We start from the raw sequence: 18,593 nt of genomic DNA on the forward strand, positions 1-18,593 counted from the left end.
ACACACACACACACACACCACTCTCAAGGGCACTCCATCGTGTCAGAAAAAATCATACAAACAACACGCACACACACAAACACTGTAGGTGCACAACTCTGACCACAGAAGATGCAGGTGAGCGGTCAGCAGGGCTGCATACTAACTCGTGTTGGATGCGTGGATGTCAATGTATAAGTAAAATATATAGAAGGATAGATCGATGGATAAATAATGTACAATCACATTAATAATGTATGCAGAGGTGATGAGGGGGTTGTTTCTTTCTGCTGATGCCACTGTTTCCGAAGATACCCCCATCTGTTGAGTCCTGTCTCTGGGGTAAGAGGCCAATCAGGGGCTCAGTGGCACATCTGCCAACAAACACACCCACACACACATGCACATGTGCAGCGCACGTGCGCACACACACACTTATATTTTCACATGTTCTCATCACCCTCCTCTTTACATTGTGGCTCTCTCTCTCTCTCTCGCCCCCTCTCTGTCTGTCTCACAGACACACTGATATACATTCTCTTGACCAGCGAATAAGGTCAAGGAGGAATAAAATTCATGCCCACACACACACTCTCCCACGCACTTTAAGCGACGCTTTCGCTCCCCTCCCACACCTCCGCCCGTAGACAGCCATCAGAATTTCCTCCTGATGTGGCCTGTAAGTGCTCTCCTCCGAGTATGTGCCATTCCTTTAAGTATGGCTATCGCACATTGGCTTCAGATCAGTAATGAAAAAAAACCCCCCAACAACATTCACTTTCCTGCCGGTCTGCTAGGATTTCTACTTTGACTGATACCTTTGCGGAGAAGCAGCCTCAGTATGCGGCAGTTTATGTGTCTTCCTGCGTGAATGGCTGTTTACTGATGCCGAGTGGAGGCCAAGGCTCCTGCTGAGGCTGATTTTGACAGTGCAGCACAAGACTACAGTGACAAAGCTCACGCCTTCTGAATCCGCTTTGTGTTTATAACGGGCCCGTTATCTTGACACTTCTCCGATGCGATGTGGGATGAATAAAAAGCAGCGACGTTCCTGCATCGTGGGTCAGCGCAAAACAAACAGGACGACTAACCTGAAATAAAAGAGGTGTTTATGTTTGACCAAGCCTGTGTTTGTCTAAAACAACCTTTTTCTTTTTTTTTTTTTCCCTTTTCCTGGAGATCCCTGGGATTGCCTCATCAAAAGACTATGGACGCCCTCTTTTTAAACTGTTTATTCAAAATATTACACTGAAGCCAAACGCTTCCAGAAACACTCACTTTCCCAGGTTTTATTGCAGTTTTCTTCAACACCTACTAATTTTGACAACACCAGAGCAGACAAAGGTCCCCTCCCCCCTCCTATGTTCCCCCTAAAGCGATCGTGGACACCACTGCTCTCGAGGACTGATTTAGAGGGGCGTGCCTCCCCTGAGGTTGGGGCAATAGGGAAAATGCACTGTTCAATAGAAAGAATAAGTATGCTTGGAGCCGAATGCCTAAAATTTTGTATCCACGGGGAAAACATACAATCTGACATGAGCCAGTAACAAAAGAAGCATGAATATTATGAATAGTTAAAATTTGAATTTTCATGGACTAGTTATGACACTCCTTTGCTACAATAGGACATTTGATATTCAACTTTCAGGAGGGAAGCTAAAGGAGCTACAGTCAAGAAAAAAGCTCATATGTTTTCCATTTACATAGCAACGTTTTGAATAATGATGTTCGTTTGCATGGAAACGGCAGAAAATGATGTGGTTTTCTTGTAGGGCCACCAGTGGGCGCTGTTGTTTGGTTTTGTAATGAAACCACACACACAGAGAGTCTGACCATAGTGCATGGTTTAAAGTAAAGTTTTTACTTTCAAAACCGTTGGTTTGGAGGGTCAGTTCTGGTGTGCTTCAGTTCCACAACATTTCACTGGGTAAATATATGCACAAGTCCTCCACAAAAGAAACCCTCTAACTAAAACAGAGTAATTAACCCCCTTCGCGAACAAACGCTTGACGGTTGTTGCTCACCAATGAAGTAGGACAGTAGGATAGCGAGCAGGGCGGCGGCTGCGATGGCTGTCACTGCGGCACATTTCCAGCTGCAGTACTTGGACGGCTTCTTTAGCTTGAAGGCGGATCGGGAGAAGGTGTTCCTGGGCAGCAGGCGAGGGGGCGGAGAGTACACGGTTCCCGAGGTCAGAGGGTAACCGGGAGAGGAGCTACTGAAGAGAGGGGTGGTCCCTGACGACGTCTTGAACAAGAAGTGCCTGAAGACAAGAGAAATGGCACAAAAAAGGTCATTCCACAGGTAGAGAGAGATGTTAGCCCACTCTCATTCCTTTTAATAAAACAGGAGGTTAAAAAAAGCCGTGGTTGCTCGGAGAGAAGGTAAACACAGCAATCTACCATCCAATCACAGTCTGGATGACAGGGTCACATATGTGCAAGCTTCTGTCCAATTTCTCTTTCCGATCAACCCTTCCTGCCATATGGGTTTGAACATCTTTGAACTGATTGTGTCTCCAATTCAGCCCTGTTCCAGTTCAAGGTCTCTTTTTACCCTCCACCTGCTTTCCCCTCATTTTTTTTCCCCGTGCCCTCGCTTCTCTTCAGTTCACCCCACTTACGATGCGCCTCGTTTCTGCTCTTGATGGCTGGTGAGGATCAGTGCTTTAGCCCCCCCCACCCCTATCCCGCCCCCCCTTCCTGTCCTCATTGTCCAGGTGGGGTCAGAGCTCAAAAGAAGATAAAAGAGGGATTTGAACCATCATCCCTTTGCTCATATGATCCATTATCCTCTGCTATCACTGCACCTGCTCACCTAACTCTTTTCTTCCATCCGTCTTTTTATTTTTCCATGTTATCTATTTTCCACTGCTGCCACACTCCTTCTCCGCTTTCTCTCTTTAATAATGCCTTTTCTCATTCAACCCTCACAAAATGTTCCCCCCTTCTTTCAGATTCTCTCCTCTCTCATCTAACCTTGAACAAACACAGTTTCCATACTGAGGAAAAGAAACCAAGCACTTGAAACATCTTTCAAAGGACGAAGTGACAAAAAAACCCAAAACTTTGCTGAAATCTTTTTTTTTTTTTTTTATTCTTCTTTTTGCAGAACACGCTCAGCACATACATGTGGAGTATGGAACAGCCACTATAAAGATCTCAAATGGTAGGACAGAACAAAAGCCCCTTGGGTGACTGCAAACATATCAGAGGAGGCAGAGGAGGGAAGGTCACTGCACTGCCTCCGAGATGACTGTGGAAATGGACTCTTTGTCTGACACTTTCTGTCGTGCTTGTTTGTGTGTTTGTCAGTGTGTGTGTGTGTGTGTGTGTGTGTGTGTGTGTGACTGATCTGCTTCTGTCTTTGCGGATCTCTGACCTTGAGAGTGAGGGACATTTCTGCAAAGAGAGGAAATTTGATCGGGTCTTCAATTCCTCAAAAGCCAGTTTGAGAGCTGAGGACACTGGTGATATACTGTCATGCAGTCACATTTCATCTGTGAGCAAAGAAAATACTGAAACTCTAACATGCTCCCAAAGAGCCCCAAAAACAAGAGATCAGACCATAAGAAGGTGAGCAAACTGTAAGCTCCGCGAGCTTGACCTCATGGTAATTAAATGATCTTGCAGGAGGCAACCAAGAAAGTCCAGTTCAGATAACAAACTGAGGTCGCTCTTAACTTTCTTGTGGCCACAAGCTTCACATTTAGTTTTGTGTTTTTGCTTGATTTTTGTCGTTCCTGTTCATGGGATACTTGTGATATCTTGTCAGATCCCTCCTTGGTCCTGTTAACCTGTCATGTCTCCAGAAACCTCACTTCCCCGCGGCCCAGGATTTTTTTTTGGTTTGTTTGTCCACCAAGTGTCACACCTGGGTGTTTCTCTTTCATCCTGCTTTTCCTCCTCCCTCTGATATGTGTACGTGGCGCTGTGCTCTCCCCTCGTGTTAATTAACCCTGGCCATGATCGTTCCAGCTCTGTCTTGTTTCCCTCTCAGAGTGTGTGAGAGTCAGTGTCTGACCTTGTTCTCCTTGTCAGTTTGTTTGTGGCACTTTTTGTTTTTCTACAACTGCATCTGTTGTTGTGTTCTGACGTGATTTCCTCCAAGTTTAGGCTTTGCTTCACAGCTTTTGATGAGTTTTCAGATTTGAAGATGTCTTTGTTTTGACCTGTGTCGGCAACTTGGTGCTTCTCGTGTGACCCTGACACTTTATCTTGATTGAGGAGATTGCAACTTATTGAATAGTTTGTTTGTGTCGTGTGTCACTCTACAAACAACACTTGTGAAACATAATTACAATAAAACACACAAAACTATTGTGATGCAAAGTAAAGTTTTTCCATTATATTGGATAACTTATGTATAACGTGAACACACCAGTTCAAATCCGGCTGTGGACATTTCTATGTTTAGTGTGTATCCTCTCCTCATATGTGGGTTTTCTCTGGGTACTCTGGCTCCTTTATTGCATTGTACTATAAACTTTGAAGTGCCTTCTGAAGACACATATGTTCTCTTTGGCTTTTAATTATAGCTGAGCGCTGACACCTTGATATATGGCATTGTCTATCTTACTCTGTATATTTCCTCACAGATTGCCTCTTGTTTTTTTAAGCCGTAAAGCCCTTGGGTTGTTTTTAAAAGTGCTATATAAATAAAATTGAGTTGACTTTATTAATTATATCTTACTACTTCATTGGTTGAAAAGATGACAAATTGTGTTGTTGTGTTGTAATAAACTTTTACCTTCTCTTGATACGGTATATTCAATTACTTGCTCGCAATGCCTAAAAGTTTGGCTCTCTGTGATCTAATCTGTCGAAATGACAGACAGCGTTTCAGTTTTGCTGTCATTGTTTAAAAAAAACCTTCGAATATATTTTCATATAATGACTGTAAATGCCAACAGACCTAGGCTATTAGAGAATCGGGGGAAATGTATAGTTTTCTTTCTCGTTGCATTATGTATTTGTGAGGATGCCAACCCTTCAAAATAAAGGGTAAATAATCCCGCCCAAAAGGACGCGAGTCACTGGATGGAGACACAGTCGACTTACAAGGATTTTCTTTGTCAAGTGGAGACAATTCGAGTCCAAGACGGCAGATTGGTGACTGCAAAGATGCCGTCTTGACTGTCGCTTTAATTTAGACTGGGCTCACATGACCAGTACTAACACACCACTGGTGGTGATGGGGGGGGGGGGGGGGGGGGGGGGGGGTTCTCTGTTTAAAGCAGTACTTGACTGCACTTTCTGTGGTCTCTTCTCTTTTCTCTAATCCTTTTGAAGTCTTTAATCGCTGCTGTTTCATAACTGTGCATCTGTACATGTGTCTGCTCATCTGAAAACAGTTGGCGAGAACAGGTGACGAGCTCAGAGCATGAAGATTTGGTTTGGGAGCACCGTTCCACTCTTCATCAATTATTCAGCCAGTCTGTGCTCGGTCTCCCTCTTTCTTTTTCATCATTTCATGCTACTGATTGTTGGAATAGTATCCAGCTGGATTCTCCTCTTTTCTCCTCATCTCCCTCTTCTATCTTCTTTCCTCTCCTTTAAACCTGCCAGGTATGCTGCATGACACTGGGAAAAATAGACAACAAAGACGTGGGGGGGGGGAGAAGAGAAACACTCCAGGCAGATAGAGGCTGAAAGAGCACCAGAAGATGGCACGCGAAAAAATATGAGGTTATTGTCTAAAAATACCACAATGTCACCACCATCAGTTTTATTATGCATGCATGATCCTATAAGCCTCCAAATGCAAGAATGCACATGACATGTATACGCGCAAACACACATACTCTCGTCAAGGTCAAGCAGCCTGTGTCTTTGTTTCAACTCAATTTCACAACCACAGCCTTGATGACAAGGCCAGAGGTAATTAATTACAATACTCTTAATGCATGTATGAACTCAAGGACAGGGTGAGATGGTGAATTGCTCGCATTCTTTGCAACAGAATCGGCATGATTTGATGTGCTGGTATGTATTTGAACTCGAGCACTGAATTAATTTCATTTCCTGGCTTTCTTGTTTATGTGCAGAAGCTCCACTGTGAGCTTAGTGTGGGATGGGAATATGTCTATAGGCCATACTAATTACGAGTAGGAATGGAAAGTGTCTAATGTGCTCTGGGGAGGTAATTGACATTGATTTATGTTGCGGAGGACTATGGAGGGGTTCTATCATAGCAGGCAGCCGGCAATCACAACTCTGTATCATTAGGCCGGCGTGTGTGTGTGTGTGTGTGTGCTTGTATGTGTGTTTGTGCTTTTGCGTCTGTGAATATTGTGGGATTTTTGACAATGGTCCAGCATGGAAATGTCACACATAATTAGAGAGAAGCTGACAGAGATCTTCCTAACCGGCACTAGCTACTGTCATGCATCCTGCTGTACACATGCAACACACATGCACACACAACCAGCGAAAACTAACTCACACACTGACACACATTCACACAGAGCCAGACATAGGGGCCTGCCCACGTACGTGAACTGATGTGGGCTTTCTTTCAAGAGATCGCCCTGTACGTGCTACCAAATGTTTCATTTGCATCCTCGCAGAACAAACTGACATCCGAGGAGGATGGAAGGCGGGAGATGAAAGCTATGGTGGAGACGACAACCCGAGAAGAGGACAGAGGATGTGTTTTCACTCTCATTCCAACCCCGTTCCCCATCGAGAGAAGAGAGGACCTGGACAATTAACCACAGAACAGAGAGCATGCTGGGTAATTAGCAGGAAGTCAAAGCTCGCATTCCCCTTGAGCGAACAAACACACACACACACACAAACACACACACACACACGAACACACACGGTATTAATTTTGTCAGCTCTCACAAACATGTGGTTGCTTCAGCGAGAATCATCAGATGTAGAGAACAATTAACGGAGGTCAGTTTGGTACGAGGGTGAGTGAAAACCAGTCAGATCTGAGAATGAAACAAAAGGCTCGGGGAGTGCAGGATGCTCAGGGATGGCATAGTGAGAATAGTAACCGACTAAAATTGTAGCACAAATTTCCCCGGCAGATGGATACAGCAGAGTGGGCATTCATTTGCTGAGTGTAGCTTAGATGAAGGACGCGGAACAATACCGAGGCTGACTGATGCTTGTAGAAAGCACATAAACACACGACGAGTAAGCAAGTCTCTTTGATTTTATCCACAAGCTGGAATTGCTCCCTCACAATACTGTATTCTGCCAAAGTGCAAAGTTTCACCTGACATTAATGTCTGTAAAAGTGACAGGAAATCTGATTAAAGGTTTTTTTTATGCAGTTGTTTTTTTTACGTGCATGTTCTGCAAATCTGTGACTGTGAGTTGCATGCACGAGTGAGTGCGTACCAATCTGTGATAGCCCAGTCCAATGCCAGCTGGGTTTGGCGCCAACTCCACCAAAATAGGTGAACTGGGTAAAGATGATGGATGGATCGGTGGATGTATGTGCTCCAAATATTCTCTCTGGGCATTTAGGAGTGTCTAAATTCAGATGCTTCATCATTCAAAGGACGCGGCCTTCTTAGCCTTCCAAAGAATGAGTCCACTGACGGCCGAGTAGTCTGCGGGGCAAAGGTAACAATATATGCCTGTGAAGGGTTGTAAAAAAAAAAAAAAAAGTAGAAGTTGTCTGTGAGTTTTGACTGCTTATTACTTTCTTAGGAAGAAGCAATGGGTAATAGACCACGGAGACAACTTAATTTAGGAACTGGGACACTGATGACTTGTAGAAAACATCTTATTTGTAAAGATAAACCATTGGAACGGGGGTGGGGAACAAAGAGCCAGACATATTTTTGAGCCAGCATCCTGAGGCTACTGGTGGCATTGCAAGGCAACACTGCAATGGCTTTCGCCTCGAGCTGTGATAGGTTCCACTTGGCATTATTAAACTTAAATTTACTTCTAAACTTAAAATGAATTACTGAAATAAATTAAATTCAAAAAAAGGCGCTTGGTTTTTTCAGGGCAGCAGTTGTGCTTTGAAAAGACCGGACATGATGTTCACTCTGTGCATTGGATGTATGCTGTGATCACAAGTGGGGTTACATAACACTGGCTCACAGTCAGGTGCACAATACAGTGCTACTTACATGGCAAACTGATCTCTCCTCTGTCCTCTATCTTTTTCTTCACCCCTGGTTCCCACAGGTAGCATCCCCGTATCTGTCCTCAGAGTAATGCATTTGAAAGTAACCTATAGTAGCCCCCCCCCCCCCCCCTTCCCCCTCTCCTTCCCGATAAATTGAGATGCTGCAACCTTCTCAGTGATCTTATTTCTCTCACAGAGTTGTGGCCCACAGCAGAGCACACATGGGGTGCAGGGGAATGTCCTGAGATCACACAGAGAGATTGAACCTGGCGTCAGCTAGCCAAGAGGCTCCAAGGGACCGATTGGAAATCAGGTGCCTTCTCACAAAATGCTTCTACACATGTACACACATGTGCACAAACATTCACACAGAGAAAGGCATTCTTCTTCGTTCACCCTTTTTTCCCCCCCCCCGTCTCACAAACACACACACACACACACACACACACACACACACACACACACACACACACACACACACACACACACACACACACACACACACACACACGCACACGCACACGCACACGCACACGCACACACGCACACAGACACTGGCAGCAGCTATCTATAGTCATTTATCTCACATTGGTAAATGTATCCATGTTCTATGAGCCTCAATCTCCCTCCTCTGCCTTTCTATCTTCTCTCACACACACTCCCCAAAACAATCTCCTTCAATCACCACCTCTCTCCGCGTCTCTCCCTTCTTCTACCTCTTTATCTCTCCCTTCTCTCCCGTAAACCATTCCCTTCCACCCCCTCCATCCCCACCCTTTGCTCTCCCGACTTATATTTCTTCGCTATATCACCGCTCCCTCCGTCGTCTGTTCCTCTCTCTCCCCTTCTCTGCCAGTCATCTGAGCCCTGGGGTGTTCTTAGGTGATCAATCTTCATCCTCTCAGCGCCGTCACACTATTGGGTCACGGCGAGACGCACACTGAGACACACACAATCACGTGCACTTTACTACAAAGAGTGGACAACAAATGCCAAGATTTACATATGACTCCAACGAGGAACGTTGACACGCACGCACACACACACACACACACACACACACACACACACACACACACACACACACACACACACACACACACACACACACACACACACACACACACACACACACACACACACACACACACACACACACACACACACACACACACACACACACACACGAACGTACACAGGGACATGCGCCCTCCCTCAGAGGAGCAGGTTGCTCATCACATCTTATAGCTTCTGGTTATAATGAGATGGTGACCGGGCTCCTGCCAGCTCTGGGATGGTGTGACTCTCTGGCTCTGCCGAGCTGGCTCGGACCCAATCGCTCGCTCCAGCAGCTCCAGCCAGCCCATCCAGCCTCCACCATAGCCTGGACCAGGAAGGAGGACTCAATCTGGGCTGGAGGGTGGAGCTGGATACTCAGTGTGCTGCTCTGGGCTTCATTTATGGTGCCAGGCTCGAAGCCATGCCCAACCCCGCCACCTGAACATGACGGAATACGGGCACCACAGGGGGCTCCACAGTGTCTGTGAGACGGTTCATTTAAATCTATGAAGATCACAGTCTCAGAGGAAAAATGATTCATAACTTAATTTTTGTTGCATTTAAGATCACTGCATCAAAATCCCACAAAAAAAGGATCACAAAGGTCTAGATTAGCAGTTGAATCTGGAAATACCTTCTTTTTAAAGGGACAAGTGTTATCAGTTTGCACGATGTCCCCTTTTTACCCATCATGCATTCTGGCACAATGCATCAGCACAGGTTGAGTAGAGCCCTGAGATCAGTGGAGCTGAATTAAACATAGCGAGGACTCATAAATACTGCACAGGGCCAGCACTCAGGGGAGCTTCTCTAGGCCCATCAGAGCTGGAAGCCCCAGCGCCCAGCAGGAGAAACACAACTACAGCTTGCTGAGTAAATGCTCAGAGAACGCTGGTGCGCATGCTAGCGAGCATGTAGGCAGTGTCCCTTTCACTGCGGGCCTCATGAATAGTAATTCCCTGCATGAATGCTCTGTTTGCCCGGTAAGTGTTCTTTGTGTACTGGCAGGAGCACATGTGTAGCGTGTGAAATGGTTTGTATTTCCTGCTCTCTCACTTCAGGTTGCATGCATGACGCTGTTGATACACGTCAGCGTTTCGTAGGTGATGATGACACATTGCATTGAGTCATCGCTCAGATTTATTTTTTATTTTTTGTCTGTTAGGTCTGTGGGTTCATAAGTACATTTTAAAAATATTGACTCATGTGGAAAGACATCGGGTGACACTCATTACATACAGTTACATGATGTTCTGCTGTATTGTGGTTGCTCAGTGAACTAAAACACAGAATAAATGAATGAAACTCTCACAAATGATGTTGAAAAGAGATGAACCGACGTGAAAAGTTCAGGTTCTTCTTGGCCTCATATGTAGAGCATTTACACAGCGACACTGCATCTCTGCCTCGGTGAGGAATCAAACAAGATCACCGTCTAGGGTACTCATATAATCTGCTCAAAATAGAAATCCACTACAGAGGGAAGACAATCAGTGCAATAAAACTATCACAAATCCCTTACATTTGATTTGCACTTTTTATTGATTCTGAAACATTCCGTTTTTTATTCACTTTGCTCTGTCACACCTGTGGTTTTGTGCTAAACCTTATTTATTAAAAAGTTGTATTTACATTCTTTTCAACTCTAGCGAAGTATTTTAATTCAATAGGTGTTCATTTATAAATCACATAAAACACGTATTTTTCATTATTTCTTCTGAAACAATGAAAAATACATGAAATATGGTAAGCCCCCCCCCCACCCCCCCCACGGCCCCTCAACACATCCGTCCTTCTGCTTTCTACACAAATCACACCCTGGATATAATCAACAATAATACAACAAATGGACAGATAACCCGAAACAGGCTTAGGGCCAGCTGGGGGAAGGCGCGAATAAATGTTAGGTGGGTGTAAAGTAACAAAAGCTCACAAGGGGCCCACTCACGACAGCATTCACAGGAGCGAACCTCTCCACATACAAAGTCTGTTAATTCCAGTGCAATTGTCCTGATAAGTGGATTCACTTGTGGAGGCAGAGGAATTTGTGTGGTCTGACAATTCTCCGCATCTGATGAAAAATACAGCAGTGAAGCTGTGCGATTTTACTTTTTTCTTTCTTTTTTTTTTTTTTTTTTTCGTAAAAGATCTGCACATCCCTGTGTGACTGTTCTCAAACCTAACAGGCCTTTGTTGCAATGGAGAGTTCATCGTCGAGGCTTCATCTCGGTTGTATTGCACATTTCATCTTTACAAAATGCAGCTTTATTGAGAATTAAACATCTTCTCAAAAAAACCCCAAGGAGAAGTAAAAATCCACCTCGTGAAATAATACCAAGCCCTGAAAGTAGTTTCTGCAGCACTAAGATTCCTACGCCATTTAATTCACAAGGTAATAAAGTTCACAATTTTCTAATGTGACCGTGGCCTCAGTCATGTTTTTGTGCTCGTTTACACTGGCCTGCCATTGATTTGCTCCCATGTCACTAAGAAGATTGCTTTCCTCTTTTCAAGTTTGTATTCTCAACATTCTTTGTGTAACAGCTTTCAGGTTGGCCCGATTGAGTGAAAAGTTCCCCATCAGGGCTTCTTATACCGCACGACTCCTCTTTTCTCTCTCCGCCTTTCTGCCCGACACAATCAAAGTGTGCTCACAGGAATGTTGTTGAAGCCGCATGGCTCTGACCTTTCATTCCTCACTATTGATCACTCAGCTTATTCTACCACTGTGCTTACTGTAAGTGGCTCCAGCTATCAGCATCAAGCAAACCCGTCAACTGTAAAAACATGAAAACTGGAAAAAGAAAAAGAATAAAGAAATGGAGAACATATTTCTACTGACCTGGTCTCCAGCGGGACGTTACTGTTGAGCACCCAGCTGTCTTGTAATTGGACTGACTCGGGGGTGGTGGGCCCGTCTCCCGTGCCCGGAGCCGGGGCGTGAATCGGGTTGCGTCCGCCTCTCAGCGTGTTTCTGTTCAGACTGTTGGCAGACTGGTGGGACAGGGTGTGGTGGTTGTGTGGCGGTGGCAGTGGCGGCCGTAGTGTGGACTGACTGTGGTGGTTGGCAGCCCCTAAAAGACAAAAGCACGGAGAGGAATTTAGAAGGCATGCACTCAGAGACACTCAAGGAGAGTTCACACATGTTCCTTGGTCCAGACTGAATAAGAAAAGAGAGAAAACTCGGCATTTTCAAGTTCACACGGGTATAAGAAGCTGATTTTCGTCCATAATGAACATCACTTAAATCGTGAAGATACAGCTCTTCTAAAAGCCTACACATCCGATTATAGCTCTTTGGTCTGTGCTTGCATTCACACTCCCGCCGCACTTTAATCACTAGACTTTGTCCGCAAGTGTTCGAAGACCCGCTCTTCAAGTGGACTTGGTCACCACCAGTCTGCCGGAGGCAGCATTCACACGTCCATAAACAAGGTCCCTAATTCAGCTATCTGATCAGGGTTCATTTTAACAGGAGCAAACATGGCAAGAGTGAACACACCCTCAGATTGAACCCCCCCCCCCCAAAAAACCCCAAAAACCAAGAGCTTTATCAGAAAACACAACCAATCAAGCTCCTCAGCTAGCAAATGACTTTATTAACATTCTGCTGCTCCAGACACTGCAATCACTTGGTTCAGAGAAGGTGTCATCTTTTCAGTTGATAACTTATTGAAGGAGGAAATTCCAACTAAATAGAACGTGAAATTTGGTAAAATTGCCCTCTCGCAATTTGCTATGTTTTGTCGATTTTTTTCCCCCCGTAAGGTCTTCAACTCATGCAGTTCTTTCCCTTGCTTTCTCTTATTGTTTCACATTTTATTTTTTATTTTTTGCAACTAAGGAAAGGTTCACGCGAGCGATATTAGAGCACTCAGCACAGCGTGCGCCCTCATCTCTCGCTCTCAGACTTGGGGGGAACATGTCAGCTAGAATCCAATACCAGTCCTTCCAACAATGAGCTAATGGACTGTTGAGCGAGAGAGCCGAAAAACAAACCCGAATGACTCAGATGAGAACACCCATTCACGCGTCCCCGCTCTCTCTCGCCCCTTCTTTTCGCGTGTCAATAGGGGAATTGAGCCCATCTCCATAGTGTGCGTCTCCGTCGAGAAAATCAATAAACCCACATACGATACCGTGCAACAGAGCTTCATACAACGACACCGCTTGCTTTACATTAGCATACTTCATGTTCCCATGTTGCCGGGTGCGTGTACGCATTCACAGCGCTGCTGGTCAAAATTAATTACAATAAAAAACAGGCAAAAAGAAAAAGCATGCAGTGATGAAAAAGAGAGAGAATCACATAATGACAGTCTGCACCTTTGTTCCACTGGTGTCTGAATAGAAGTGTCGAGATTGCTGCAAAACAGAAAGCCATTGATGTTACGTACATTCAAAATTTTGGCTTTACAACATAGTTTGCTTTCTTTTCATCAATGCTTTCCATTGCACTTTCATCATTACTTTACACATCTGAGCGTGGAATACATTATGCCGATTGTTTGTTCTGCACATTGCTGATCTCGTGCTGATCAAAGGTTGGAGTAAGATGCACATATGCACACACACACACACACACACACACACACACACACACGTGAGGTGAAAACAACAAAAGCAATCGCTTTGTCAAGCTGTGTGATCACATTTGGCCTCTTCCATTTGTCATTTCTTTTTGGCCTTGAATTAGATAAGAAAAGAAACAATGCGCGCAAGAGAGACGTGTGGATGTGTTACACTTTCCTGTCTGTTTGTTATTTTGCTTTGATATTTTTCTCGTCATAAGCTTTTGAAGAGGCATATATGATAGCGCACAGACAAAACATCCAGTCGAATGCATATTGCGACACATTATGCACATAAATCCAATCAATAAATGTATTTATAGTGATGTTTCCTGGCAAGTTGAGTACAGCCTGAGCTCCAGAAAAGTTGGCGCATCGTACAAACTATGAACAAAGATAGAATGCAATTATGTGCACGGTTGATTTCAAATTTGTTGCCAGCAACATCTTTCAAAAAAAGTTAGGACAGATACAGTATTACCTCAGATGCTTTTTTTAACAACATCTTTTACGCATAGCGGCTCCAAGAAGATTCAGTGTTATTTCGGATGTAACAAAAGTTATTTGCTTTCTGTCTGATCTTTTCTCTCTTTCTCTCGTGCCCCCAAACCCCCTCAACTCTCGCACTGTCCATGCTTCATCTCACATAAACTAGTGATTTTTGATTGAATGTTACACTTCCTGGTGTTTTTTCCCCATTATAAGATATTATTTTGCCAACCTGGTAGGATCTACAGACAATTAAAAACACAACTTATTTCCTGTCGGTTAGATAATTCCAACTTGAAACATCTGTTCAGTTTTTATTGTATTTATAGTCTGCAGTCGTAACAAATGTTACACCTTTGGTTTTTCCACCGAAGCTATTTTTTTTTTTAATAAATGCAATTAGTCTATAGTGTAAGTACCACAAATATATTATTATATACATTAGAATAAATCCAGTTCGGAAGATGCACGTTTTAATGATATTTTTTAATAGTTTTTTTCTCTATTTATTTCTACTTATCACAATTAAAAATATGAATACATTTATTTTTCATATAAGCACTTTTCCGGACACTCAAATACACTTCGCAAGGCAAAAGATAAAAACAGAAACCAACAGATTGAATAAGAAGCAGGTGTAAAGATTTAAAGCGGTTAAACATTAAAAAGCGATCTTGAACAGGTTTATAAGAGGGATTTAAATGCGTGAAGGTCGAATCAGTGTCAGATGAGAAATGAGAGAGAGTTCCAGAGGGTGGGAGCAGAAGCAGCACAAAAAAAAAAAAAGTGGATAAAATCACAATGGAAAAAGGCATTCCCTTTATTCCCAGATATTTCCTTTGAACATGTTTCTTCCATCCGTTCTCGATACTGGACTTCAACTGCTTCACAGTTCGGGGTTTTGCTGTGTCTTGTTCTCCTTCCAGAATATTTTTAGCCCTCGGACTTCTTAAAGACAGACCCATGCTGTGGCAAGTCATGCAGAATGTGATGTGATGGTTTGTCATGCTGAAATAAGCAAAGACTTCACTGGAAGAAAAAAAAATAAAAATAAAGATGTGGAGATGGCAGCAGATGTTCCTTCAGAACTTATAAATATTGTTCAGCATTAATGGGGCCTTAAGAGATATGTATGCAAGTCCTGAATGCCCAAAAGCTCTTATGTAACCCCATACGATTACAGCTGCTGGCTTTTGAACTTTGTGCTGATAACAACCTGATTTGTCCCTGTTCGTTTCAGCCCCGAGGACACAGTGTTCACCACTTCCAAGAAAATTCTAAAACTTTGATTCAATCTGCTCCGAATGAGCGCAGGCCCACAGAAAACAGCAGCATCTCTGCATCTGGTTTCGTCTCTGCGTGATTGAGTTTGAACTTTCCTTTTTCATGGAGGCAGCGGTAAACTGTGCTCAAAGATTATAGTTTCAAAAATGATCCCATGCCTATACAGTGTCTGTCTTTAATGCTGTGCTGCCTCAAGGAATCCCAGCCGGACGGGGGACAGGGGGACATACGATTACCTTCAGAGATTACGCTGAATCTTTTACTACTATGTACCACAAATGGAAACTTTTTTTTTAAGAAATTCCCTCAAGTTCTTTGCAACTTTACGCTAAGGAATTTTCTTCTTTAATTGTTGTGCTATTTCAGTCTTCAGACAAAATTCTGAATCGCTTTTCATCTTTACTCCTGAAAGACTCAGCCTCTCTGGGCTGCTCTTTTTATGGCCATTCACCATACTGACATCTTGCCAGTTAACCTAATTAGCTGACAAGTAGGCTCCTTTTTCTTACTGGTACAAAAACTTTTCGGTCTTTTGCTACGACTATCAAGCCTTTTTGACTTCAACTGATAGAGAGGCAAATATTTTCCAAACGATTCAGCTGGTTTCTCATCCAGTATGCCGACGCCGATTATCAATGTACATTATTGTGTGATTCACATGTTTCTGAGTTGTTCCCTCGTTTGCTTCCTCACACAAATGCTCAAAGACCCATAAGGGTGACTGGAGCAGAGAAAGCCCCCTGAGCACAACTCCAGCTGTAACGTCGACCAGTTTGTCAGGTGACCCGATTCCACGGTGGCACCACTGGGATGTCGGTGACACCAACATGGCCGCCAAGAACAGATGCTCGTGAAAGGAGAGAGGAGCGGATGAGGGGGCAGGAGACGAGCGGTGGATCGAGGTCCGACCTTCAGCGACACAAAACATCTGTTTGCGCGTGCAAAGATGCTCTTGGGGGAAACATATACTGTACATGCATGCATAAACTTGTGCACACAGACACTTCGCACCTGCACACAAAGCCAAACTCCTGCATGACATATGCCGAGCGGGAAGTGTTATTAAAGTATGCGGTGAATTTTATTTGTTGTTATCCCCTTCTTACTCCTCTTGCTTCTTGCACAGCCTCAGTCCTTCATGATCATTGCTTTCCTCTCTTTCAACTTGCTTTCATTTGCATTTTGTTTGTGTCCTTTGCTTGATGTAAAGCACTTTGAGATAAAGCTTGTTTGTTAAAACCACTTTCTAAATAAATTTGACTTGACCCCACCCCCAACCCCCTACCCCTCTCAGCAGCACCCTCCATAAACGTGAAATAGCTCCTGCTTCTATCTGCATAAATACTTGTATGTAGTCTGAGCGTATCAACAATACACACAACAACTTGAAGACATGAACACAGTCCCAGTGATACACGCGTACACACACACACACACACACACACACACACACACACACACACACACACACACACACACACACACACACACACACACACACACACACACACACACACACACACACACACACACACACACACACACACACACACACACACACACCACCAGCTCGCTGTCTCCCATGTTTAAATCTGTGAACCAAAAAGCATGCCTTTTCGGCTTTGTTCACTTTCCTGGTATAAATATTGAACAGTTTTTTTTCATTCAAATTCAGATGAATAATATATGACACACCTTGTATGGAAGAGGAATACATGGTTTTTCAGCCCTTGGTTTCCATGAACTGCCAAGGCCTTAGTGTGTGTGCGTGTGTTTGTGTGTGTGTGTGTGTGTGTGTGTGGTGTGTCTGTGTGTGTACGCGTGTCTGTGGTCGTGCATGTGCACTCTTACTCGTCCTACTCCACCAGGAGAGTGTATTCTTTAGTTAAAATGACTGCACCAGGACTGAGTCACATCCTGTGCTGTTGCAGCAGCTCTCATCTACCACAATTTCTAATAGAGACATTTGGCTCATAAACTCAAAGAGGAAAAAAAAAAAAATCCCATTATCTATTATCTGGAAGCAAATTCTACAACATAGCATCAGATAATGTCAAAAAAATGTTAATTCTGAGTGAATGGCTGCGATGCGTTGGACTTACTTTCCTCAGAGCAGCCTGGGACCACCAGAGCTGTCATGTCATGTTTTTGTCACTGATCTTAGTTGTCGAGGTTAGATTAGCTTGGATTGTTTCTTTTAGTCTTCAGTCACTACTGCACAGCGATGTGAATGGATTTTACTTGTACAGCACATTTTCACTGCTTCACTGTCAGTGACATTCACCCATTCACTCACACAGACACCCACCACTGCTCACAGCTGCTCAGGAACACCTCGAAATAAGAACCAGGCAAGAACGCAACGCCCGTTTACAATGAAATAGTGGAAACACACACAACAATGGGGGCTGTTGTTTGTTTTTGTAATGAAACCAAACACACATGCACGCAGAGGACCATACACTATAAACATTCGAATGGACAAACGACAGCGTTGGGTTGCTATAACGGCATCTCTCTCCTCTAAAACTCCCAAGTCCCAGGAGAACATGGACTGGGAGTCATGACACTGTAGTCAAACATTGCTGTTATTGTATGTATACTTATGTGCAGAAGAACTATTTATTACGGTCGTGGTGAGCATGCTCTCATAGCGTCACGTTAATTGCCTTTTCCTCCGTTGCCATGCAGACGTAGTCGGAGCATTTTCAAAAAGTGCCCCCTTGGGAGCCGTTTTCGAAAAGTTGCATTTTCAATGAGGTCGAGCTCAGTTGTCGTGTAACGGACACCGAAAAACGGAAGGCAAGTTTTTCATTCTCACTAGAAAATGGGGCCTAAATCACAGCTGGGCCAGTTATTAGCGATCTTGCTCACAAGAGAGAAGCGGGATGGGGGCGTTTCTTTCTGGGGCATGCGTGTTCCGCCTGCGCATGTGTGGGATTTCTCCAGCGACTCCTGTTTTCAAGAATAACTGGAGAATCTGAATTACTTGCTGGTTTGAATGGGAGTGTGTTTGACCTGTGATGGACAGTCCAAAGTGTAACCTGCCTTCACTCAGTCCGCTGGTATTGGCTTCAGCAAGTTGAATAAAGAGTGGCTCAGTGGTAGAGT

General features: G+C 44.0%; 1 protein-coding gene across 1 annotated transcript in view; it reads right to left on the minus strand.

Annotated features, from left to right (window-relative positions):
• Nucleotides 1-18,593, minus strand: part of tenm2a (teneurin transmembrane protein 2a) — a gene marked incomplete at its 5' end in the record, with an annotated part of 182,641 nt that overhangs the window by 48,777 nt on the left and 115,271 nt on the right. The window contains 2 exons of the mRNA XM_080465142.1: nucleotides 2,004-2,242; nucleotides 11,981-12,212. Of these exons, the coding sequence (XP_080321268.1) occupies nucleotides 2,004-2,242; nucleotides 11,981-12,212 (471 nt within the window). The remainder of the gene's footprint in view (nucleotides 1-2,003; nucleotides 2,243-11,980; nucleotides 12,213-18,593) is intronic.

The sequence above is a fragment of the Lipophrys pholis genome (assembly GCF_963383615.2).
Source record: "Lipophrys pholis genome assembly, chromosome: 6".
NCBI classification, from domain to species: Eukaryota; Metazoa; Chordata; class Actinopteri; order Blenniiformes; family Blenniidae; genus Lipophrys; species Lipophrys pholis.